Source organism: Ahaetulla prasina, chromosome 7, assembly GCF_028640845.1.
Source record: "Ahaetulla prasina isolate Xishuangbanna chromosome 7, ASM2864084v1, whole genome shotgun sequence".
In the NCBI taxonomy this organism is placed as follows: domain Eukaryota; kingdom Metazoa; phylum Chordata; class Lepidosauria; order Squamata; family Colubridae; genus Ahaetulla; species Ahaetulla prasina.
Genome location: NC_080545.1, coordinates 11,648,341 through 11,673,102, shown reverse-complemented (window position 1 = coordinate 11,673,102; position 24,762 = coordinate 11,648,341). Strand labels below are relative to the sequence as shown.

The 24,762-nt window shown below is 45.5% G+C and overlaps 1 protein-coding gene across 1 annotated transcript in view; it reads right to left on the bottom strand.

Moving 5' to 3' along the window:
* Positions 1-24,762, bottom strand: part of CD9 (CD9 molecule) — a 45,611-nt gene that overhangs the window by 7,664 nt on the left and 13,185 nt on the right. Inside the window, exons 2-5 of the mRNA XM_058190006.1 lie at positions 14,233-14,335; positions 7,632-7,729; positions 3,701-3,775; positions 1,497-1,589 (exon numbers count right to left, since the gene is read on the bottom strand). Coding sequence (XP_058045989.1) covers positions 1,497-1,589; positions 3,701-3,775; positions 7,632-7,729; positions 14,233-14,335 — 369 coding nt within the window. The remainder of the gene's footprint in view (positions 1-1,496; positions 1,590-3,700; positions 3,776-7,631; positions 7,730-14,232; positions 14,336-24,762) is intronic.

The window sequence follows — 24,762 nt, the reverse complement described above, 5'->3', positions numbered from 1 at the left end:
CCATATCCTGTTCTTTCAATAAAGCATTCAGATCTACACACATGGTCTGTTTTATTGGAGGATAGGTGGGTTTAGGTGCCTGTCGAGCTCTACACAGACTAACATGTAGTGAGGACAGAATGAGGATTTTCTGCCCCCATTCCTCTTTAGCTTATCAATGTTTTGTGTGCCAGTGGGGTCAGCTGGTTATGTGATTCGTTTGTTTGTTTGTTTGGAGATATATTTAAATTCTGAGCATCTGATTGGTTCCCTATATGGTCTGATTTCTTATGTATTCTGTCAGGAAATTATTATTTGCCTAACTAGTTGGCCAGGCAATATATAAACTAACTATGTATGTTTATAGAAAGGCATGATATTGCTTTAAGGCTGTGCTGCATCATGCAAGCATCCTGATTGGTTGAGCTCTGTAGCCAATGTATAAAAGGACTACTAAATTATGGCTTGTGGGGAATCTACAGGGACGCTACAGCATTGTAACCTGATGACATGCTGCAACTGTATATTTGAGCTTTATGATCGTTGCTTGATCATGGCTAGTTACTGATTCCTCAAGATACTGACTACTGTAAATTAAACTGTGCTTTGCTAAATTGAAAGAAGATCTTGTTTGTTTTGCAAGTCTACACTGGTAAGAAGACTGGCGTTATATGTGTATGACTTGGAATTGTTTTTGGATTATGACTTTGCCTTTTCCCTAAAAGTAAAGGAATATCAAACCCCAGTTTGTCTGCAAGTGACTGTTATTGTATACAACCAGTCTCAGTCGTTTTCATGCGTAGGGTGCTCTGCTCAACAGTCCACAATTTTCGTTGTGAACCCAGATTACCCTTAACATATTCATATGCTGGATCTAGATCACATTTGGAGTATAAGATGCACCCAAATTTTCAGCCTCTTTTAGGAGGGAAAAAAGTGTGTCTTATACTCCAAAAAATATGGCAAAAAATATAGTCTTTTTTTAAAACAATTCTTTTTGTCACCACAGTGACAAATGTGAATTGCAGCAGGTCTGAAAACAATTCCAGAGGCATCTGGCGAAGAAAGACGGCCACTGATGGAGCCATGAAGAAGAGAAGCAAGGCCCTTCTCTTAACGATGGCTAAGAGCTGGGACTAAAACTTCAGGGGCCGGTTTAGCTCACGCTGGTAAAAGCCTGTTATTAAGAACACAGTAGCCTGCAATTACTGCAGGTTCGAGCCCGGCCCAAGATTGACTCAGCCTTCCATCCTTTATAAGGTAGGTAAAATGAGGACCCAGATTGTTGGGGGGGCAATAAATTGACTTTGTAAAAAATATACAAATAGAATGAGACTATTGCCTTATACACTGTAAGCCGCCCTGAGTCTTCGGAGAAGGGCGGGGTATAAATGTAAAAAAAAAAAAAAAAAAAAGAAAGATAATCCACCTTGATAAGGGTTTCCCTTGAAGCTGCTCTCTAAGAAACGCCCTGCCCAGAATTAAGATTAAAGACGCCAATCAAATTTAATACTTACTGTAATATGGAAGGCCTTTAGACTGGCTCTCACATTCGGGTCCTTCCGTTTGTCAAATAAGGAATCATAGAATTTCTGTACTTCTCGAGGGACCTGACAAAACAGAAGATAAAGGAAGAGGTTTGTAGCTCAGGGTTGAAATGGAGGGGACCTTGGTGCTCTCTGACCTTGACTGTTCTCTCGCAGACGTTTCAATACCATACTAGGTAACATCCTCAGTGTTACATCAGGCAGCAAGAACAGTTAACAGCTTGCCGTCAGAAATTGTGGGCGCTCCCTCACTGAAGGTTTTTAAGAAGAGACTGGACAGCCATTTATCCGGAATGATATAGAGACTCTTGCTTGAGAAGGGAGTTGGATTAGAACAGGGGGCCCCAACCACCAGTCCGGCCTGATGGAGAACCAGGCTGCACTAACAGTGGGCGAGCACATGAATCTCCATTTGTGTAAGAGGTGGGGTATGTGTGCAAGCATCCCTTCCCCCACTATCGCCGCTGGGCCGCAGAGCCAAAAAGCGTGGAGGCCGCTCCGCTAGAAGACCTCCAAGGCCCCTTACAACTCTTTTGTTATTTAGCACAAGCCCTTCAAAATAGAAGATAATTCCCAAGTTCACCTGGTCATGCTTTGAAGTCATAAACATCTATTCCCCTTTATCATGATCTCAAGAATTTAGCTGCCTGCTAATGTCTGCTTAGACCCATGATGGCGAACCTATGGCACGTATGCCAGAGGTGGCACACAGAGCCCTCTCTGTGGGCACGCATGCCATCTCCAGCTGCTCTTCTGGTTTCCAGCGAGCACATGTGCACCAGCCAGCTGGTCTTCATGGGCGCCAGAGTGTCAGAAAACATCCAAAAATGGGCAAAAACCAGGCTGTTTTCCAAGCCGTTTTCTGGGCCAAAATCAGCCTGAAACCGGACTGAAAACAGCCCAAACAACAGGCATATGCGCACTGATCAGCTGGTCTTTGGGTTTCCAGTGCTCCGGCACATACACAAGCAAGCACATTCCAGTGATTCACCATCACTGGCTTAGACCCTCAGCCAGGATTAAACAAGAAAACATGATAAGAAGGTAGATCCCGCACAATACGAGAACCCAACTATGAGATTATTAAGGCCAGCTCAAGTTGAGGTTATATCTGCATCTTAAATCATGGTCAATCTAGAGCCATGATGGTGAACCTATGGCATGCGAGCTTAGCTCCGCCAGCTGATTTTCGGGCCTTCTGGGCCCACTAGAAGTAGGGAAACAGGCTGTTTCCTGCCTCCGGAGGGCCTGAGGTGCGGGGGAAGGCCCGTTTTTCTCTCTCACCTGGCTCCAGAGCCTCTCTGGGAGTCTCTGGAGGCTGGGGACAGCAAAAAATGTCGCTTCCTGTCCAACCGGAAGTTGGCGAACAGGCAGTTTCTGGCCTTTGTAGGGCCTCTGTGGGGGGAGACCATTTTCGCCCAGACTCATAGAGATGCTCTGGAGCCAGGTGAGAGAGAAAAACGGGCCTACTGGGCCATCACATGCCAGGAGCGTGCCAGGAACAGGAAGGGGAAAGGGGGTGTATGCACACATGTGCGGAAGCGGGGCACATAGAATTATGGGTATGGGCACCTCCTGGCACGCAAAAAGGTTAGCCATCCCTGATCTAGAGCACACAGCTTTGTTTCTACAATTTCTCCCTGCAATTAATACAACGGTGACCAGATAGGCTGTCCCTGGCTCCAACCTATTGGTCACAAAGCCAATTCCTGGAGAAATCGGGCTCAGTTCAGAATACTTGAACCAACCAAGGTGTTTAAGGGGTTCAGGATACCCTCTAAGTTTCCCGATGTTCCATCAGGTGATTCTGTGGCCACAAGGTTTTGGTTTAAAGTTGGGGATGGAAACAATTTGAGATCAGATGAAACAGATGTGACACAGCTGGGTGAGAGTGCTTATGCGAGCATTTACACCTTCTCCCTTCTTCATCGTCCAACACACGATAAATTTTTGTAGTTATCAGGAGAGATATATTTCTTTCTGGTTTCCTTGATTCAGAAGAAAAAAAAACCCCCGATGTAAACCAGAATAACACAACTGGTCTGGTCAATTTTGGATGTCTTTAGAGTTTTGTTGTCATCAATTTGAACTGTGGCTCCCCACGTCCCGTACCTCGAACCACGAGGACACCGCTGCCAAATTTCTGAAGGATACATATTTGAAAGTTCTCCTACCTTTTCTTTGTTGGAAAATCCCAAGATGGCCGCTGCTACTTCAAGGGCAAAAATGACGAGGAGGAAGGTGAAAAACTAAGGAAGAACAAGGAAGACAAAGAGACAGTTGTAGCGAGGCCATCATGACTGAACATGCAGAAGGATTACTTAACCGTCTTACAGTTCCCAGGATACATTTAACACTGAATGCACTTTGTGTGTTTTGTCTCGGCTACACAAGCCAAGGCTTCATGGATGAGTCAAGTTACTTGTTAGGGTAGGCAGATGGGCTGAAAGTAAATATTTTGGCATATAAAGGATGAGAGGATGCATCATTTTATATGGCCTTTCCTTCCAAAGACATTCAGAGCAGGGTACCAAAAAAAAATAAAAAAAGACTAACAACAAACTCTAAAAACAGTTGGATAAAAGCAATCGACGAAAAGAAGTTCTTTTAAACTCAGCAAATCAATGAGGAGTCTTAAAAGGGCCGTAAAATAGCAGCCATTCACCAAGCGGAGGACTGAGCCTAACAGGGAGTACCATACACTTAGTGTCCTTCCACGTTGGGACTGAAGAATAAGGCCTCCTGCCTTGGACAGTTAGTTGGGACTAGAAGACCTCAAGGTCTCTTCCAGATGTGTGATTCTATGCCCCACCGTTTGGGGGACACTTTGAAGACAGCTTCACAGTGAGGTCTTTGACACTGAAGCATTCGCAGCAACCTTCTATTGGGTTTGAAGGGAGGAAAGGATTTTCAGTTTTTTCTCTTGGCATTGAGTAAGTTTGGTCACAACAGACAAATATCCGGGGCTGGCAACATCCCAGGGCAGCTGCAGTCCTTTGGAGCAGGGATATCAAGCTCAAGGCCCGGGAAGGGAAGGATGGGGCAGGAGCCCCACCCCACAGGACATATAAGGAGCTTTGGGACTGCTCTCATTCCATGGGAAGCAAAAATTAGCTGAACAGTTTCAAAGAGAGCTGAAGTCTTACTCTGCGAGTCATTTGAAATGGGCAAAGGACTGACCCGCGGTGTTGTGACCCAGGCCCAAGTAGGTAGTAGGAAACTCAGTCAGTGTAAAAACAAACAGACTTTATTAGAACAGCTGAGAATTACTTCATTCCCAGCGTAGTTGAACTAAATTAATGCAAATTCCTCCCAACACACATTCCTCAGTCTTATCACCAACCTTGGTCCAATTAGGCAAATGGCCAAAGGCCTTTCTTGGAAAAAGTTCAGAAGACACCGATAGAAAATAAATGCAACAAGACAAAGATATCAACGTTGTTTTCTGGCAAAGAGCCCAAACGCAGTTGTTAGTCTTTTAAGCCTTGTGGGAGGGGTCAATCATCTCTTGGCCCTACTCCGGAGTCGTCTTCTTTGCTTGAGATGTTCTTGCCTTCTGGCAGCTCTTCTCATGCGTGCATTAGGAACAGGCTTCTCCTGTTCCTCTGCCTCACTACTGTCAGCCTCTGGAGGTTCCGGAGTCCGCACATCACTCCCCGATGGCCCTGGTCCCACCTCTGCCTCTGATGCAGAGCCCTCATCTGGGCCTTCCCCAGCCTCCAGGACTGGCCCACTCTCTTCCACAGCCTCATCGCTGTCTGACTCAGTTGCCAGCTCCGCAGGCTGCTGGCGGACCACAACATGTGATGCCTCTGCCAGCGAAAACGGAGCCTTTGCCCTTGGGGGGCTGAGGTGGGCATGGCCAGCTTGATGTCACTCATGTCGGGAGCACCTGTGGTGGCCAGAGGTGTTGTGACTCCAGCCCCTGAACCCGGCCCCATTCCCGAAAGTGACTCAGAGAGTGAGGGGGAAGGGCCGGTAAGGCTTACCTCGGGAGCACCAATTCCTTTGGCCCGGCTCCAGGAGCCAGAACCAGAGCAGTCGGAGGACGTAATGAGGCCGTCATCCCCTGATTCCTCCCTTCCCCCGCCTACGCCTTCAGACACAGCTGATAATAATCAAGCTTGGCTTGACCCGCGCTTCAGAAGATTAGAGAGGCGGCCATCAAAGGGAAGGATGGGGCAGGAGCCCCACCCCACAGGATATATAAGGAGCTTTGGGACTGCTCTCATTCCATGGGAAGCAAAAATTAGCTGAACCGTTTCAAAGAGAGCTGAAGTCTTACTCTGCGAGTCATTTGTTTGAACTTTGGCAAGCAGCTGCGATTTCTCTGCCAGGACTGATAAGAGCCGTGAATCCACTGGCTGAAGGCCAGTTCGTTACTCTGAGGTGGGGAAGGAGACAGAACAGGAGGGCTCTGCCAGTGAAAACAGGCTCCTGAGCTCCGTTTTCACTGGCAGAGGATTGCAGGAGGCCGTCACAGCTGGAAACAGAGCTCAGGAGCCTGTTTTCACTGGCAGAGCCCTCCGGCCACCACAGGCGCCCCGGACACGAGTGACATCAAGCTGGCCCCTCCTCTTCCCCCAAAGTCAAACACAACCCTGATGCGGCCCTCAATGAAATTGAGTTTGACACCCCTGCTTTGGAGGAATAGAGGTGGGAGGGAGTTAACGCAACTTCTCTTAATGGTCACACTGGTTAAAAAAAAAAAAGATGGAAAACCTTTGTCTTTATCTATGGAAATTCTTAGTCATCCAGGTCTTTCGGTTGCCCCAAAGGTGCTTTTTCAAGAGGCAACTGGATTTTCTGGGTTTTTTTTCTTTGAAGACGTTTCGCTTCTCATCCAAGAAGCTTCTTCAGCTCTGAGTGGATGGTGGGGAATGGAAGGATTTATACTCCTTGCAGACAGCTGGTCATTTGTATCCTTTTAGGGAGTCGTTGAGGCCATCTGGAAGTTTACCTGTGTCCTCAGGGTCACCTGAGTGGTGCAAATGGAACTGTTGACAGGACTGTGTTTCTGCAGGACGTTTTCTGCAGGCTGTTGTCTGCATCTCAAAGCGCAAATCGTTCCTGTAGTCTGCAATTTTTCTGCTCTATTCAGGTGACCCTGAGAGCACACAGATAAAACCTCCAAGTGACCTCAACAGCCCTCTCAAAGGATGCAAATGACCAGCTGTCTGCAAGGAATATAAATCCTTCCATTCCCCACCATCCAGTCAGAGCTGAGGAAGCTTCTTGGATGAGAAGTGAAATGTCTTCAAAGGAAAAAAAAAATAAGAAAGTCCAGTTGCCTCCTGAAAAAAGCACCTTTGGGACAACCATGACCTGGATGGCTGAGAATCTCTACAGATATTTACCTATAGAATTTGGGATGGACACCCTTGGAACGGTGTGGGAGTAGGAATGGATTTCCAGAGAAACAATGGCAGACTACAGGAACCATCTGCGCTACACAGGTGAGACCCTGAGGACACAGATAAAACCTCCAAGTGGCCTCAAGGACCCTCTCAAAGGATGCAAATGACCAGCTGTCTGCAAGAAATATAAATCCTTCCATTCCCCCACTATCCTGTCTGAGCTGAAGAAGCTTCTTGGATAAGAAGCGAAACGTCTTCAAAAGAAAAAAATAGAAAGTCCTGTTGCTTCTTGAAAAAAAGCACCTTCAGGATTTTGTCTTTATCTTTTTTTTCAGGGTTGTTTTTTTTTTTTTTTGGTCTCAAGCAGGGGAAAGCTTCCTTTTGTTTTTTTTCAAGTCTCAACCTGGATCTGAGCTTCCAAATTGACCCACCCCCACCCCCCACCTCTCTCTCTCTCAAATGATCTGGGCTAAGATCAGACCCTCATCTTTGCAAAAGAAGGTTCTGCTGAAAAGCAGGGAGATGTTATGCAAATGGGAAGCAGTTCTGTGGCACCAGCAATATCCTAACACACACATCACTCGCTGCGTTTGGAGCCTCTCTGGGCCCTGCGCAATGAATTAAACATGTTTCCAGAGCCTCTATTTTTAGACTGGAAAAAAATTGCGAAAGCTCAAGGAGGGAAATGGTCCAACTTTCTCACCCTGTGCGTGTGTGCGTGTTTGTGTATGTATGTGTGAAGACTTACCAAGCCAAGCATACACTGGGACTCCTGTATTGCTCCACAGCATCCCAAGAAGCCAACCAGCATGATGAGGGCGCCAGCACCAATGAGAATGTAAATCACTATGCAGGAAAAGGAGGAGGGGGAGGAAGAGGAAGAGGGAGCAACAGGAGAAGGAAGAGGGAAGAAGAGGAAAAGGAAGAGGGGAGAGGAGGAGGAAGAAGAAGGGAAAAGGAGAAAGAAAGAAAGAGAGGGAGGGAGGAGGGAGGAGGAGGTGGAGGATGAGAAGAGGAGGAGGGGGGGAGGAGGAGGAGGAAGTAGGAAGAAGAGAGGGAGGAAGGAAGAGAAAAAGGAGAAGGAGGAGGAGGAGGAAGGAGAAGGAAGGGAAGGAGAGAGGAGGAGGAAGAGGAAAAGGAGGAGGAGGAGGAGGGGAGGAGGAGGGAGGAGGAGGAAGGAAGGGAAGGGAAGGAGAGGCAGGAGGAGGAAGAGGAGAAGGAGGAAGGAGGAGGAGGAGGAGAAGAAGAAGAGGAGGAGGAGGAGGAGGAGGAAGAAGAAGAAGGAGGAGGAAGGAGGAGACGGAGGAGGAGAGGGAGGAGGAGGAGAAGGAGAAGGAAGAGGAAGAAGAAGAAAGGCAGGAGGAGAAGGAGGAGGAGGAGGAAGAAGAAGGAAGGGGAGGAGAGAGGGAGGAGGAGGAGGAGAAGAAGAACAGGAGGAGGGGGGAGGAGGAGGAAGAAGAAAGGAGAAGGGGGAAGGAGGAGAAAGAGGAGAAGGAGAGGGAGGAGGAGGAGGTGGAGGAGGAGGAGGAGGAGGAGGCGGAGAAGAAGAAGAAGAAGAAGAAGAAGAAGAAATAATATCGGCAATTAGATATTATATATCACATTGAAGCTGCTAAAGTCCTTAATCCTTTGTTCAACCAAGGCAGCATTAAGCTGGCAAGGAAGGGCAACTAGCTCTGGTTTTCTGAAGGCCTGACTGGGGTTCCTTCTGCTTGTGGATCTGCTCCCGGTCATCATCCGTCTCTTAACTGCATTTACACCAATGGCCGTCATCTTTCCTTGCACCGCCTAAAAGGACTAATGATTCTTTTTGTCCCTTCTTCTCATGTGGAATGATGAGCAGTTTGGCCTAGTGGTTAGGGTGCTAGCCTAGAAACGAGGAGGCTGTGAGTTCTAATCCCGCCTTAGGCAGGAAAGCCAGCTGGGTGACTTTGGACCAATCACTAGGAGACTGAAAGTTCTAATCCTGCTTTAGGTATAAAACCGAGTGACTTTGGGCCAATCACCAGATTTGCGAGTTCAAATCCCGCCTTAGGCAGGAAAGCTGGCTGGGTGACTTAGGGCCAGTCCCTCTCTCTCAGCTCATCCCACCTCACAAGGTTATTACTGTGGTGAAAACAGAAAGAGGAAGGAGTATAATGTACATCTGCCACCTTGAGTGGCTTCTAAAATATTAAAGGCAGGCTAAAACTCTCATAAATGAAAAAAATAGGGTCCCCACTGCAACTGCCTGTCAAAATTCACTCACCAGACCTACCGTTTTAAATTTCTTTTCTAATGATTTCCAAGATGGAAATGGGCCATTTTCTGAATGGCAACTGTGCATCTGTTTATTTACTGAAAAGAAGGACTAAGGGAGACATGAGAGCAGTCTTCCAATATCTCAGGGGCTGCCCCAAAGAAGAGGGAGTCAAGCTATTCTCCAAACCACCTCAGGGTAGAACAAGAAGCAATGGGTGGAAACTAATCAAGGAGAGAAGCAACTTAGAACTAAGGAGAAATTTCCTGACTGTTAGAACAATTCATCAGTGGAACAACTTGCCTCCAGAAGTTGTGAATGCTCCAACACTGGAAGTTTTTAAGAAGATGATGGATAACCATTTGTCTAAAGTGGTGTAGGGTTTCCTGTCTAAGCAGGGGGTTGGACTAGAAGACCTCCAAGGTCCCTTCCAACTCTGTTATTCTATTTATTTATTTATTTTTATTTATTTATTTTTATTTGTCATAACAATATATAGAAGCATCACACAAAAGATTATATAGTATATAAACATATATGTGAGGAAATATAAGAAGGTATATATATAAAAGAAAAACAATAGGACAGAAACGGTAGGCACGTTTGTGCTCTTATGCACGCCCCTTATGGTCCTCTATTCTATTCTATTCTATTCTATTCTATTCTATTCTATTCTATTCTATTCTATTCTATTCTATTCTATTCTAGTCTAGTCTAGTCTAGTCTAGTCTAGTCTAGTCTAGTCTAGTCTAGGCTAATCTAGTCTAGTCTAGTCTAGGCTAGTCTAGGCTATCCTATCCTATCCTATCTATTTTGCAGAATTGCCAGGTGTTAACAAGATAAACAATACTACTGTAGCAGTTTCAGCTATTATTATTCTCTTCCATCTCCCTCAGTTTCACAAGCAAAAACCAGTTGCATATTCCCCCGCCCCCAATAAAGGAAGCCAAGGACGTTTGCTTGCAAAATGCAAGTAGAAAGCGTTTTATCAGTTCATGGCTCTCTGTTTTGCACACATTCTTTTATTATCTTTAGGAAAGGACTTCCTGGTTGGCTTCAAAGGAAAAGTTGAGTGATTTCTGGGCGTGCCTTAAAAAAATGCTGGAGGAGACCTCACACAAACTCCGTAGCTGAAACAACAGCAGCAGCAACAACAAAAAAAGATTTTGTCTTTGTTTGGAAGATCCAAACATAATGTTTGTGCATGCCACTTTTCTGCTTTCAAGTTCACACAGAAGCTTAAAAGAGAAGCACCAAACTGTTTTAGCAAGGATAATTTTGCTCAGGTCAGCACTTCTCGAAAACCCTTTCACCGCCCTCGTTCAGGGTTATTTGCGAGACATTTCCTTGCATTAAAATTGACCAGTATTCCAATGATCAGTATTGTACCGTGTTTCCCCGAAAATAAGACCCTGTCTTAATTTTTATTTTATTTTTTGAACTGGGGTGAAATGCTTCTGGTTCGGTCCGGTTTGCCTGAACCGGTAGTAAAAAAGGCTACTGGTTCACCGAACAGGTAGTAAAAAATGTAAAAAAAAACAAAACCAAAGTTCAGACGATTGGGTGAGCGACGCCCGATCGTTGGAACTTTGTTAAAAAACTTTTTAAGCATTTTTTTCAGTGGTGGGATTCAGCCGGTTCGCACCTATTCGGGAGAACCGGTTGTTAACTTAGCAGTTTGGAGAACTGGTTGTTTGAAGAAATCTTATTTTGGTTTTTTTCCACTTTACAGGACTAATCCTGTAAGAAAGGCAGGACGGAAACATTCTGGTGTTGTTTCTAGCTTATCTTTATTGCCCTGCTTACAGAAACTGCCTCTCTGGTTAACCCTTATTACACTGTAACAGCTAAGGCGAAGCACCCATTGACATGAGTGATGTTAAGTTGGCCACGCCCACAGGGTCACATGACCAACAAGCCACGCCTACCCAACTGGTCATTAGGGTAGAGAACCAGTTGTTAAATTATTTGAATCCCACCACTGATTTTTTTTTTACTACCGGTTCTCCTATACAGCCTCTTACAGCCAAATAGGTTGTAAAAAAAAAAGCTTTTAAAAGTAAAAAAAAAAAAAAAAGATTGCGCACCACAGATGATCACCCCTCCGCCATGTGTGCTGTTCTACTTACTCCATGCCTCCTTTTGGCGTGCTCTGCGCATTGGTGCGTGGTGCGCAGCTGGCGAACTGGTAGTAAACCGTTTCAGATTTCACCACTGTTTTGAAGTGCTTGGCCTTATTTTCGGGGAGGTCTTATTATTTTGGGGCGCATGGAGCAAGATGGAGCTCCTCTTGCCGTCTTACCTGATTTCCAGCTCTGTCTCCCTAACCCTAATGGCGGGGACCGGCTAAACATGTGCTAAAATATTTTCGGGGAGGGCTTATTTTTTTCCGGGGGGGGGGGGAGATTATTTTAGCACATGCACTGAAAAGTCCGATTGGGCTTATTATCAGGGGATGTTTTATTTTCGGGGAAACAGGGTATTTGTCAGGAATTTAAAAAGTAAATAAAAACGGGACGGAGAATCCTGAAATGTTTTCAACTTTAAAAGGAATTCTACAGCCCCCAAAGCCAAACCTCGGGGTTCCCCAGAGGGAAAATAAAACCTTGCCAGCCTGGAATGTCAAGAATTTGAAATGTCCGGTTTTGAAAAAAGCTCAGCCTAAACCAAAATTTTGGCCACCGATAGCTGGACCAGGGTTACAGAAATCCAGCTAGGGGAGAAAAAAAAACCTCAGTATCATTTTGCAGCCTTTTGATGTTTCTGTGTGTCATATATGTGTATGTGGGTATATGCATAACGATTATCTTTTGAGAGCTGAATGCAATGAAATTTCATTTTAATGTATACTTAGTGTACATTTAAAGTGATAAAATTCTATTCTATTCTATTCTATTCTATTCTATTCTATTCTATTCTATTCTATTCTATTCTATTCTACTCTACTCTACTCTACTCTGTTCCTATTTTCTATTCTATTCTATTCTATTCTATTCTATTCTATTCTATTCTATTCTATTCTGATTTCTCTATTCTATTCTATTCTATTCTATTCTATTCTATTCTGTTCTGTTCTGTTCTGTTCTGTTCTATTCTATTCTGCTCTGTTCCTATTTTCTTTTCTATTTTATTCTATTCTGTTCTGTTCCTATTTTCTTTTCTATTCTATTCTATTCTATTCTGATTTCTCTATTCTATTCTATTCTGTTCTGTTCTGTTTCTATTTTCTTTTCTTTTCTATTCTATTCTATTCTATTCCTCTTCTTTCTCTTCTCTTCTCTTCTCTTCTCTTCTCTTCTCTTCCCTTCCCTTCCCTTCCCTTCCCTTCCCTTCCCTTCCCTTCCCTTCCATTTCACCCCTGACTTAAGAGTTGTCTTCCATTCCCCACACATTTTAGAAGTCATCCAAGAACCTTCCATGGATGAAGCTGGGCAAAGATTTGTTTTCCAGGGGGTTAAATTTTTCTCCTTATTTTTCCAACTGATGAATGTTGTAAGGAATGTGGCCATTAATGGGGTCCTTAAGAAGGGCAAAGTCCTGCATGAAACTCCGTGGAAGCTACAAAGACATGGAATATACTTGTGAGTTTTGTTGGTGGACTCAGGTATACAGGCAGTCCTTGACTTACAATAGTTCAAAAAGGAAAAAAAGTGGAAAAAGTGGACTTATGACCGTTTTTCACACTTACAACTTCTGCAGCATCCCCATGGTCACATGATCAAAATTCAGACATTGGCAACGGACTCGTGTTTATGACGGCTGCAGTGTACCGTGAGTCCTGCAATCCCCTTTTGTGACCATCTGATGGGCCAAGTCAATGGGGAAGCCAGATTTGCTTAACAAACGTGCCACTAATTTAACAATTGTAGTGATTTGCTTAACAACTGTGGCTGGAAAGGTCATAAAATGGGACAAAAATTCACTTAACAAATGTCTCGCTTAGCAGCAAAAAACTGGGGCTCTATTGTGGTCATAAGTCGAGGACCAACTGTCATCTGGGACTGCAAAGATGGGGCTAAGGTTGGCTGAAGTGTGCAGATGGAGGACTATATGAATTTATGGCCAATATAGCAATAGCAATAGCTCTTAGGCTTATATAACACTTCATGGTGCTTTTACAGCCGTCTCTAAGCAGTTTACAGAGTCGGCATATCGCCAACAATCTGGGTCCTCATTTTACCCACCTCGGAAGGAAGGAAGACTGAGTCATCCTTGAGCCGGTGAGATTTGAACTGCCGAACTGCAGTTAGCAATCAGCTGAAGTAGCTTGCAGTACTGCACTCTAACCACTGCGCCACCTCGGCTCTTGATATGAGGGACTGTGGACATCACTCTGGCCGGCTTACACTCCAGGCAGTCCCAATTTTGAACAAAAGCATCTGTTGCTCATAATCTCTAGCGCAGTGTTTTTCAATCTTGGGAAGTTTAAAGATAGCTGGGCTTCAAGTCCACCCATCTTAAACCTCCCAAGTGCCCACCCTGAAGCTGACCTGGCCAAAGCCATCTTGGAGGCTTCAGCGTTGCCACACTGGAGCTGAGGGATAGGGAGTGGGGAGGGCTTGAGATAGCTGTGGTTTTGTAGCCAAAACAAAATACTTTCCCTTGGGAATCAAGGACATTTCCACAGCCGGTCGGACAGAGGAGGAGTGAAGTTGCCAGGCAACCAGACGGCATCCTGATTGGACTATGTGACTGAGTGCTTGGGAAAGAGGGAAAACTTTTACTTTTAATTAGGTGAAAACCGCAGGAACATTCAGACTTGGTTTTTACCAGCTTGTGCCAATATGATATTTGAGGAACCTACCCGCCTCAGAGTTCTGTTTGCTACGGGTGTATTACTAGGAACCCTGGCACCAAAGTTGAAAAACTACTGTGTTCTGAAAAGGAATGGCTGATGCTTAATCCTTGGTCTATGTGCCTAGATATTTTTTTTTCCTGATCTAGCAGAACTTAACAGGAACCCAAGCTGAATTCTCGAGATACATTATTTAATTTTCAGCCCTCTCTACCACCAGGAGCTTCTTCTTAAATTATTCTCTGCGTCCTCCCAATAAGACCTTAAGCAGCAGCTGCTTTTCTGTACAAACCTGAGCAGCTCTTCATGATTTACCTGTGGAAAAAGCCGTAGTATCTTGCTCCGATTTGAAGATTTCTTTGGTCTGTGGATCAAAGCGAAGCCATAGTCCAATTGCGAGGACAGCCGTGCCAGCAAGCTGTGGAGAAGTGAAGACAGAGAGTTTCTATGTTTGACGTGGCTTGAATTCCCCACTCAGGACAGGCATCAAGGCCACCTGGCTCAACCCACCCTTGACTTTCAGTTCTGTGTGTCTGGCCAGGAGCCCCCATGGAGGGAATTCTTCAGGAAATGTCTTTAGGACCTGCTACAGGAAACCCGTGAGGTAGAAACTATGCCCACCCTCTGCTAATTGATAACAAGAATGGCTTTGGAGGTCCCATCTTGAAGGATGCACATAACCCAGCTTCATCCACCAGCTGTCACATCCTAAGCATTTTTTTTCCCTGCGGCAGCTCTGAATCATTCTCCCCCACAGTTCAGAAGCAGAAAGGAAGAAAGATGGTCTAACTCACAGAATCATCTATTGTAATGTCCTTCCTGTTAAAGACTACTTCAGCTTTAATTGCAATAATACAAGAGCAACCAACAGATTTAAACTTAATGTTAACCGCTTTAATCTAGATTGCAGAAAATATGACTTCTGTAACAGAATCATCAGTGCTTGGAATACTTTACCTGACTCTGTGGTCTCTTCCCATAATCCTAAAAGCTTCAACCAAAAACTTTCTACTATTGACCTCACCCCATTCCTAAGAGGACCATAAGGGGCGTGCATAAGAGCACAAACTTGTCTACCGTTCCTGTCCTATTGTTTTTCTTTTCTTCTTCCTATATATATATATATGCTTATACCTCCTAATATTTACTCATATATATGTTTATATACTATATAATCCTTTTTATATGATGTTGTGACAAAAATAAATAAATAAATAAAATAAAATAAATAAATGGTTAGAAGTGGAGAAACATTAAAATGGAGCCAATCGAGCCCAAAGAAGCAACCTAGAAGTAAGGAGAAATTTCCTGACAGTGGGAACAATTAATCAGTGGAACAACTTGCCTCCAAAAGTTGTGAAATCTCCAACACTGGAAGTTTTTAAGAAGAGATTGGACAACCATTTGTCTGAAATGGTATAGGCCAGTGGTTCTCAACCTTTATAGTGCTGCAACCCCTTTAATACAATTCCCCACGATGTGGCAACCCCAACTGTAAAATTATTTTCGTTTTGAATTTATCGCGGCTGAAGCCGTATTGGCTAGTGATCTGAACTGCTTGCGATTGCCTTGAGGACGGAGGCATTAAAGCGGAGACTCCTCCCCTATTAAGTTTATCGCGCCTGAAGCCAGATTAGGCTAGCGACTGGGAGTGATTGCAGCTGGCTTGAGAGGGAGACATCAGAGCAAAGATTTCTCTCTTTTTTAATTCATCGCGCCTGAAGCCGAATTCGGCTAGCGATTTGAAGAGCCTGCAGCTGGCTTGTGGAGTCAACCATTGGAGAGCGATTCTTCGACTCGCAAGTGTACTTCCCATATTTCCGATGGTCTTAGGCAACTCCTGGCAAATCGTCATTCGACCCCCAATGGGGTCACGACCCACAGGTTGAGAACCGCTGGTATAGGCAGTGGTGGGATTTAGCCGGTTTAGGCAAACCGGTAGTTAAATTGCTGGCTGGCCTTGCCCCTTCCCACCCCATCCCTTCCAGGAGTCCCCACGCACCCCATTTTGGCCCCCAGGTAAGTGCAGAGAGGACTCCTAGGCCAGGGGTCACCAATCTTTCAGACATCAGGGACCACTAAATTCATAATTTTAAATCCCGAGGACCACGAATATGATTTTTTTAAAAAGATAAATAGTATTTAGTGCAATATAAAAAAATACAAATAATTTTTCTGGGGACCACCAAAATTTTCTCACGGACCAACAGTGGTCCACGGACCACTGGTTGTTGACTACTGTCCTAGGCCCAAAATGGGATGTTGGAGGGGAGCAGTCCCCGCAGCCCGTTTTCACTCACAGGAGGCTTCAGGGAGGCCTACTAGGGCCAAAACAGGGCAACGTGTCTCCCCCACAGCCTGTTTTTGCTCCCAGGGGTGTGCAGGAGGACACAGTGCTGCCTGTCACACTCCCGGCCACGCCCACCAAGCCACGTCCACAGAACCGGTCATAAAAAAAAATTGAATCCCACCACTGGGTATAAGGTTTCCTGCCTGAGCATGTGATTGGACTAGAAGACCTCTAAAGTCCCTTCCAACTCTGTCGTTCTAAATTCAAATTTATTTTATTTATTTATTTATTTATTCGCATTTTTTATACCGCCCTATCTCCCGAGGGACTCAGGGCGGTTTACAGCCTGATAAAAAACATACATATAAATACAGGATAAAACATCAATTAAAAAACTTATTAAATAAGGCCGAATATTTAAAATAGCAATAAAAATAATAAAAACCCCAATTAAAACCAAATTCAAAATTTAAAATTCTAGTCCAGTCCTGCGCAAATAAAGAGATGTGTCTTAAGCTCGCGGCGAAAGGTTCAAAGGCCAGGAAGTTGGCGAAGTCCAGGGGGAAGTTCGTTCCAGAGGGTGGGAGCCCCCACAGAAAAGGCCCTTCCCCTGGGCGCCGCCAGTCGGCACTGCCTGGCCGACGGCACCCTGAGGAGTCCTTCCCCGTGAGAGCGCCCGGGTCGGTGAGAGGCAATCGGTGGCAGCAGACGGTCCCGTAAGTAACCCGGCCCTATGCCATGGAGCGCTTTGAAGATGGTTACCAAAACCTTGAAGCGCACCCGGAAGGCCACAGGTAGCCAGTGCAGTCTGCGCAGGAGAGGTGTCACATGGGAGCCACGAGGGGCTCCCTCTATCACCCGCGCAGCCGCATTCTGAACGAACTGGAGCCTCCGGGTGCTCCTCAAGGGGAGCCCCTTGTAGAGAGCATTGCAGTAATCCAGACGAGATGTCACGAGAGCATGACAGGAGCAACGGAAGATGTCACGAGAGCAATTAACAGGAGCAACGGAAGGAAGGACGTGTCATTATCGTGTTGCATCTGCAAAATTTCACCCTACACGATCTGTCTTTCACAAGGAGGATGGGAAGGGGAATCCCAAAAGCTGATGGCTCAGCCGTGGAATCTACATCAGGGGTGTCAAACTCGATTTCATTGAGGGTTGCATCAGGGTTGTGTCTGGCCTCGGGGGGCTGTTTGTGTGTTTGTGTGTGTATGTGGCTGAGATGGGCATGGTCAGGGTGGGTGTGGAGGCCTCCTGCAACCATCTGCAAGCGAAAACGGAGCTCGGTAGGGAATCTGAGCTCATTTTCACTGGTAGAGGCACTGCGGGCCAGTCCTTTGCTGTTTCCAGGGTGGTCCCGCAGGCCAAATCTAAGCACCCCAGCCCCCGGAACTTGAGTTTGACACCCCTGATCGTTCTGAGTGGACAAACTGCATCGCACCTGCCTTGGCCCGTATTCTTTTTTTTTTGCGGTTTTGTCATGAGGGATTCTGTTTGGTTTCTCTAGGAACGCAACAAGAGCTTGGGAGGGAATCAGAGCTAACTATGGGCTGTGCCTCCAGGAGTTGTAGAGGGTGATTGACAATTACACAGGGAAAACAGACCTGGAACTTGGACCTAGTTAAAGTACTTATCAAACAGTTCAGCCAGGTGACATCGTAAAAAATAATAGGCTATTTATGCAGTTTTGGCAATTACCTGGGTGTCAGCATGAAGAAGACATTCAAGACTTTAAAGTGCACTAACCACGGATTATACACACTGTAATGTGAGCCGGGTTTGAGTGACAGCCTGACAGAAAATGGGATTTAACTGGCGATTATGAGAATATTTTTTTTATTTAGTTTGTCGAACGTGTACAAGGTAACAGGTATAAGTATAGAGATGGACATGAACACATTACAGTGTGTATAATCCGTGGTTAGTGCACTTTAAAGTCTTGAATGTCTTCTTCATGCTGACACCCAGGTAATTGCCAAAACTGCATAAATAGCCTATTATGAACAGGAAATGTGTTCATATAAATGGGGACAGTAGGGGAGGAACGGTAGGCACGCTGGTGCGCTTATGCATGCCCCCTTTACGGACCTCTTAGGAATGGGGTTGAGGTCAGTGGTGGGATTCAAGTCATTTAACAACCGGTTCTCTGCCCTAATGGTTTCTTCCAACAACCAGTTTGCCGAACTGCTCAGAAAGTTAACAACTGCTTCTCCCGAAGTGGTGCGAACTGGCTGAATCCCACCACTGGGTGAGGTCCACGGTAGACAGTTTAAGGTTGAAGCTGTGAGGGTTTGAGGATGAAACCACCGAGTCGGGTAGAGCAGGGGTCTGCAAACTTGGCTCCTTTAAGACTTGTGGGCTTTAACTCCCAGAATTCCTCAGCCAGCTTTGCTGTTGAAGTCCACAAGTCTTAAAGTTGCCAAGATTGGAGACCCCTGGGGTAGAGCATTCCAGGCGTTGACCACTCTGTTGCTGAAGTCGTATTTCCTGCAATCGAGTTTGGAGCGGTTTACCGTGGGTTTGCATCGATTGTTTGCCTCAACTGTTGAACCTCAAATAGTTACAAGGTTTAATCCTCACTGCTAAGATGCATATGTCTAAAATTAACTACGGCAGCTGGGAATTAAGGGAGACAGATCCCAACTATTTTGAAAAAACAACAACAACAACATCCTTGCAAGGGTAGTAAATCAGACGGAGATACTCAATAAGACACCTAGACATTGAGTTTTTGCAATTACCTAGAAGTCATGTAGGGACACGGTGGCTCAGGGGCTAGGATGTTGAGCTTGTCGATCGAAAGGTTGGCAGCTCAGCGGTTCGAATCCCTAATGCTGCCGTGTAACGGGGTGAGCTCCTGTTACTTGTCCCAGCTTCTGCCAACCTAGCAGTTTCGAAAGCACGTAAAAATGCAAGTAGAAAAAATAGGGACCACCTTTGGTGGGAAGGTAACAGCGTTCCGTGCACCTTTAGTGCTGAGTCATGCCGGCCACATGACCACGGAGACATCTTCGAACAGCGCTGGCTCTTCGGCTTTGAAACGGAGATGAGCACTGCCCCCTAGAGTCGGCAACGACTAGCACATATATGCGAGGGAAACTTTTACCTTTACCTTTAGAAGTCATTCCCTGATACCTGGAGGTGTTTTAGTGCCTGCACTCAGCTCAACTGTAACTCCACATGGATGGCAAAAGTCCAACTTTTCCATTACGGAGAACGTCTGCCCCCTTGACTTTGAAGCCCCTAGCAGTTTTGACAGTTTTAAGTCAATTTCACAACCATCACAACCTTCCTAGTTTATTTTTTCCCAGTCTAGGCAAGCAAGGAGCCCCCAAGTCTTGCATCATCAACATCAGCCCGCAACTGAAGCACATCATTGTTTCCTACCGATTTCTACACCACAGTCTGGAGCCATAGTCACAACAGTTGAGAAAGCATGTGACAGGACAACAATGGGTCAGGCCATCATCGCCAATTTCAAAAGAAGAGGAACGCAGAAGTAAATCCGAGTAATAACAGGTTAGGGAAATACAATTCATTGCATTCAGTGAGGCTTGCTGGGCCTTGGTGAAGCCGTGATTAGAATGGTTAAAATTCAGTACAGCAGGCTAACTCTGCCCACTGCCGGGGGTTCGATTCTGGTGGGGCTCAAGGCTGACATGGCCTTCCGTCCTTCCAAGTTTGGTAAAACGAGGACCCAGATTGTTGAGGAGGTGGGGTGAGATTCTGACTCTTTAAACTGCTTAGAGAGAGCTGTAAAGCAGTATATAAATCTAAGTGTTATTGATGCTTCTAGTTAGCACTATTCTATCCTGCCTTTATGTGGGACGTGGTGGCTCAGTGGCTAAAACGCTGAGCTTGTTGATCAAAAGGTCGGCAGTTCAGCGGTTTGAATCCCTAGTGCCGCATAACGGGGTGAGCTCCTGTGACTTGTCCCAGCTTCTGCCAACCTAGCAGTTCGAAAGCAGGTAAAAAATGCAAGTAGAAAAATAGGGACCACCTTTGGTGGGAAGGTAAGAGCGTTCCGTGTGCCTTTGGTGTTTAGTCATGCCAGTCACATGACCACGGAGACGTCTTCAGACAGCGCTGGCTCTTCGGCTTTGAAATGGAGATGAGCACCGTCCCCTAGAGTCGGCAACGACTAGCATGTATGTGCAAGGGGAACTTTTACCTTTACCTTATCTTGCCTTTAAGCAGAGTGGGGGTGGGGTATCCTCCTTTAATTAGGGCCGCGGTGTGGCTCAGGCTGTAAGAAGCCTGTTATTAAAACACAGCTGCCTGCAATTACTGCAGGTTCTAGTCCCACCAGGTCCAAGGTTGACTCAGCCTTCCATCCTTTATAAGGTAGGTAAAATGAGGACCCAGATTGTTGGGGGGGCAATAAGTTGACTTTGTAAATATACAAATAGAATGAGACTATTGCCTTACACACTGTAAGCCGCCCTGAGTCTTCGGAGAAGGGCGGGATATAAATGTAAAAAAAAATAAAATTATACCCCCTCCTCCCCAGCTTGGAGAGGGGGGATATAATTAATTTGGGGGGGGGGCTTGAACCCGAGTCTCATCACCCCACTTCATGGCTTCACTTCAAAATCTAAGGAGCATATTTTGAAATCCAAGGGAATCCGGGAATTTCAAATTAAGAGAATTTAAGAACCAGAAGCCAGTCGGAAAATAACCACAGTTTGTAGAGGAGGAAGAGAAAAAGGAAGCACTGCAAAGCAGGGAAATTAAGTCAATGAATTAAACATTGTCATGATAAGGAAGAACACGGAGGAACATAAAAGAGCTTTCGGGAAATCTGGGTTGCGCTGGTACAGCAACGGTAAGCTGGGGCTGGAGCGGCCAAAATTAAACAATAATTAAAACGAAATTTAGACTTGGAAAACAATAGCAGTGGAAGAACGTTGTCACCTCTTCCTGAGGAACAACAACAACAAAAAATAACATTTTTCCAGGACCTCTGCTTCCAATGGAGAACAGCATGAGACAGAGGGAAGAGGGAAGGGCAGTGGTGGGTTGCCTCCGGTTCGGACCGGTTTGCAAGAACCGGTCGTAAAACCAGCGGGAGGCTGCGCCCACTGACCTGGATGTCATCATAGGCGATCTGCGCATGCGCAGAAACTTGGTGCGTGCGCGTGATCCCGTTGTAAACCAGTAGTAAAGGTAAGTAGAACGCACCCCTGGGGAAGGGGTGTCCATCATCACAATTTCAGAAGTCCACTTAACAACACATAATACCCTCACAAACAAATGCATCCTTCCTATGCAGAGATACCGTTTTCCCTAAAATAAGACATCTGATAAGAAGTCCAATCGGGCTTTTGAGCACAGGGCAATAAGGCCAAGCGCCAGTGGTGAAATCTGAACTGGTTTACTACCAGTTTGCTGGCTGCGCATGTGTGCTCCGTGCCCACAGGCACAGTGCGCACCACACACTAAATGCAAGGTGTGCGTGCACGCAGTGCCCGCCAAAAGGAGGCATGGAGTAAGTAGAACAGCACGCGTGGGGGGGGGTGATCAGCTGTGGCGCATGATCTTTTTTTACTTTTAAAAGCATTTTTTGTACAATCTATTCGGGTGAATAGGTGTTGTGTCCCACTCCTCCGCTGATGGCTGGGTCAGGGAAATCCGAATCAGGCGTGCCTCTGCAGCTCTGCCAAAGTCCTAGCAAAGTTCTCAAGGCAGGCAGGAGACCAGAAAGTGACTTCAGCAAGATAAGGTAGACTTTGCCTGACTCAGAGAATGCTCCATGACTGAGCACTTATCCAGGCCTGCCCCTCCCTTCCTTCTGTTGACGCCGCCTATCAATTCTCCTGAAGCAAGGGTCACTCCAGTCTGCAGCTGTTGGTAATTGACCTTCCTCAGGCTCACATGCTGTGGGGGAAGGGGAGGGGTCTAGTTGCTCCGTTTGCCTGGGCATGGAGCCAGAGCTGGGGGCTGGAGGCACTTCTTCCTCCTCGGCCTGTCTGGGCATGGAGCCAGGGCTGGGGCCGGGAGGCATGCTAGGACATTCCTCAGCTTTCGGAAGCAGATAAGATGGGCCCAGCTGCGGGGAAAGCGGACGAGGCACAACAATAGGTTATTTAAAAAATGCTTTTAAAAGGTAAAAAAAAAAGGCTCCGATGATCCCAGCTGAGTTGCCTGCTCCTCAGAACCTTTTTTTATTTTACTTTTAAAAGCATTTTTTTAAAAGAAGCGGCAAGCGGGTGATTGGGGGGGGGCGCAGGGATTTTTGCTATCAGTTCTCCGAACCACCCACCGCCAACACTACGGGATCGGATGATCCGGTCCAAACCGGGAGCATTTCACCACTGCCAATCACTTATTTCAGGGTTCAAAAAAAAAAAATATAAGACAGGGTCTTATTTTCGGGAAAACACGTTAGATGGGGAGGAGTTGTAGTTTAAATGCAACCACAGTTTACCAACACACTCTTACACACATACTAAGGAGCACAGTGTGAAGCTAAACATTCAAGAGAAGTGATACGCTCCTCAGAAGACACTTTCCAGAGCTTGTGAAATCTCTGGATGTTTGGTTACAGTTCCCACCATTGCAAACCATCATGGTTCCTGACTAGCCAGAATCAATGGAACTTTTAGCCCATCAACCAACATAATCCAGCCAGTCTTTCTGTAGTTCTTTTTACTAAACCAAAGTCAATCCATGGCTCCACCTGATATACTACCCTTGCAAGGTTGTTGTTCTTTTTTTTCATAATTTTGGGATTGGACTCCCATAATTCTCAGCCACCGTAGTTCATTTTAGACATATGCGTATTGGTTCCATCAAATGCAGCATGGAGGTTAGCAATGAGAATTCATCTTCTAACTGTCTGAAGTTCAACAATTCCCCTAATCGCCAGTGAAATCCCATTTTCTGTCAGTCTGTCACTCCAACCCAGCTCACATTACAATGCCTATAATCCATGGTTAGTGCACTTTGAAGTCTTGAACGTCTCCTCCATGTTGGCTCAGGAATTCTGGGAGTTGAAGTCCACAAGTCATAAAGGGGCCATAATTCCCCACCTCTGATCTACGTCAACTCAGCCTCCGCTGCCAATAGACGATAAACCAGTCCATCTAAAAAAGGCCGCACAACGTAGCAGTGGGCCCCGCCCCTTTAGAGTGCGCATTGTGACATTACATGCACGCCCAAGGGGTGGGGCCTTTCCATGTCATGCCATGAATGAAAGCCACACCCACTCTACTCTTCCACGCCCAACTAGACTGGATCCATACATGATGCCAAGGTGCTTTTCCAAAAGTCAACTGGGCTTACAGGTAGCCTTTGACGTACAGCAGTTCGTTTAGTGACCGTTCCAAGTTACAACGGCCCCGAAAAAAGTGACTGATGACCATTTTTCCAGAGTTGCAACCTTGGGAGCATCTCCATGATCATGTGATTTAGTTTGGACGACGCTGAGAATGAGTTTAATTCTCAGCTGTTCTAATAAAGTCTGTTTGTGTTTGAACTGATTCAAACTGCTACTACCTACTTTTTTTTTTTAATTTCATTTTGTCACAACAGTATATAAACATCGACATAAAACAACAACACATCATATAAGAAATATATATATATATAAGCAAAAGAATGCAATAATTTTGTTAATTTGATATAATGAAAAGGAACAATAGGACAGGAACGGTAGGCACATTTGTGCTCTTATGCACGCCCCTTATAGTCCTCTTAGGAATGGGGTGAGGTCAAAAGTCGACAGTTTTTGGTTGAAGATTTTGGGATTTTGAGTAGAGACCATAGAGTCAGGTAATGAGTTCCAAGCGTTAACAACTCTGTTACAGAAGTCATATTTTCTGCAATCAAGTTTGAAGCGGTTGTCATTAAGTTTGAATCTATTGTTTGCTCTTGTTTTATTGCGATTGAAGCTGAAGTAGTCTTTTACTGGAAGGATATTGCAATAGATGATTCTCTGTGTTAAACACAGGTCATGTCGGAGTCGGCGGAGTTCTAAATTTTCTAATCCCAGGATTTCAAGTCTGGTGGCATAAGGTATTTTGTTGTTTATGGAGGAGCGAAGAACTCTCCTAGTAAATTATTTCTGGACGCGTTCAATTGTATTAATATCAGAGATGTGGCCTGGGTCACAACACTGGGATGAGGAAGAAGCCTAGGCTGTTCTCCAAGCAAGAAATGTGCTTGGTCCTTCCCACCCCTTCAACAAACCAAGAATGATGGGAAGTTGGGGAGGAAGCGAAGAGAACCAGAAACCCTGTTTCTACCTCCATTCCTTGGAATTGGCTTCCCCTTCACTAGCTTTATCTCCTGCAACACAACAGCAAAACACTCCCTTTTTTCAAGGTTACAACACCTGGAAGGAGTCTTTGTTGCTGTTTCAACTGCTCTGCAAAATTATGCAAAATATTTTGAATTGCTCCAGAATTTCCCTGCCCTGCACGCTTCTCCAAAGTTAAACAAACTGTCTCCAGAAAAAAAAAATGAGACTGCCTTCTTGTAATATGTTTTTTTCCCCCCCCTCCTCTTCCCTGTGGATATTTTGCTGTGCTTTCCGACCGCCTGGAAATAAT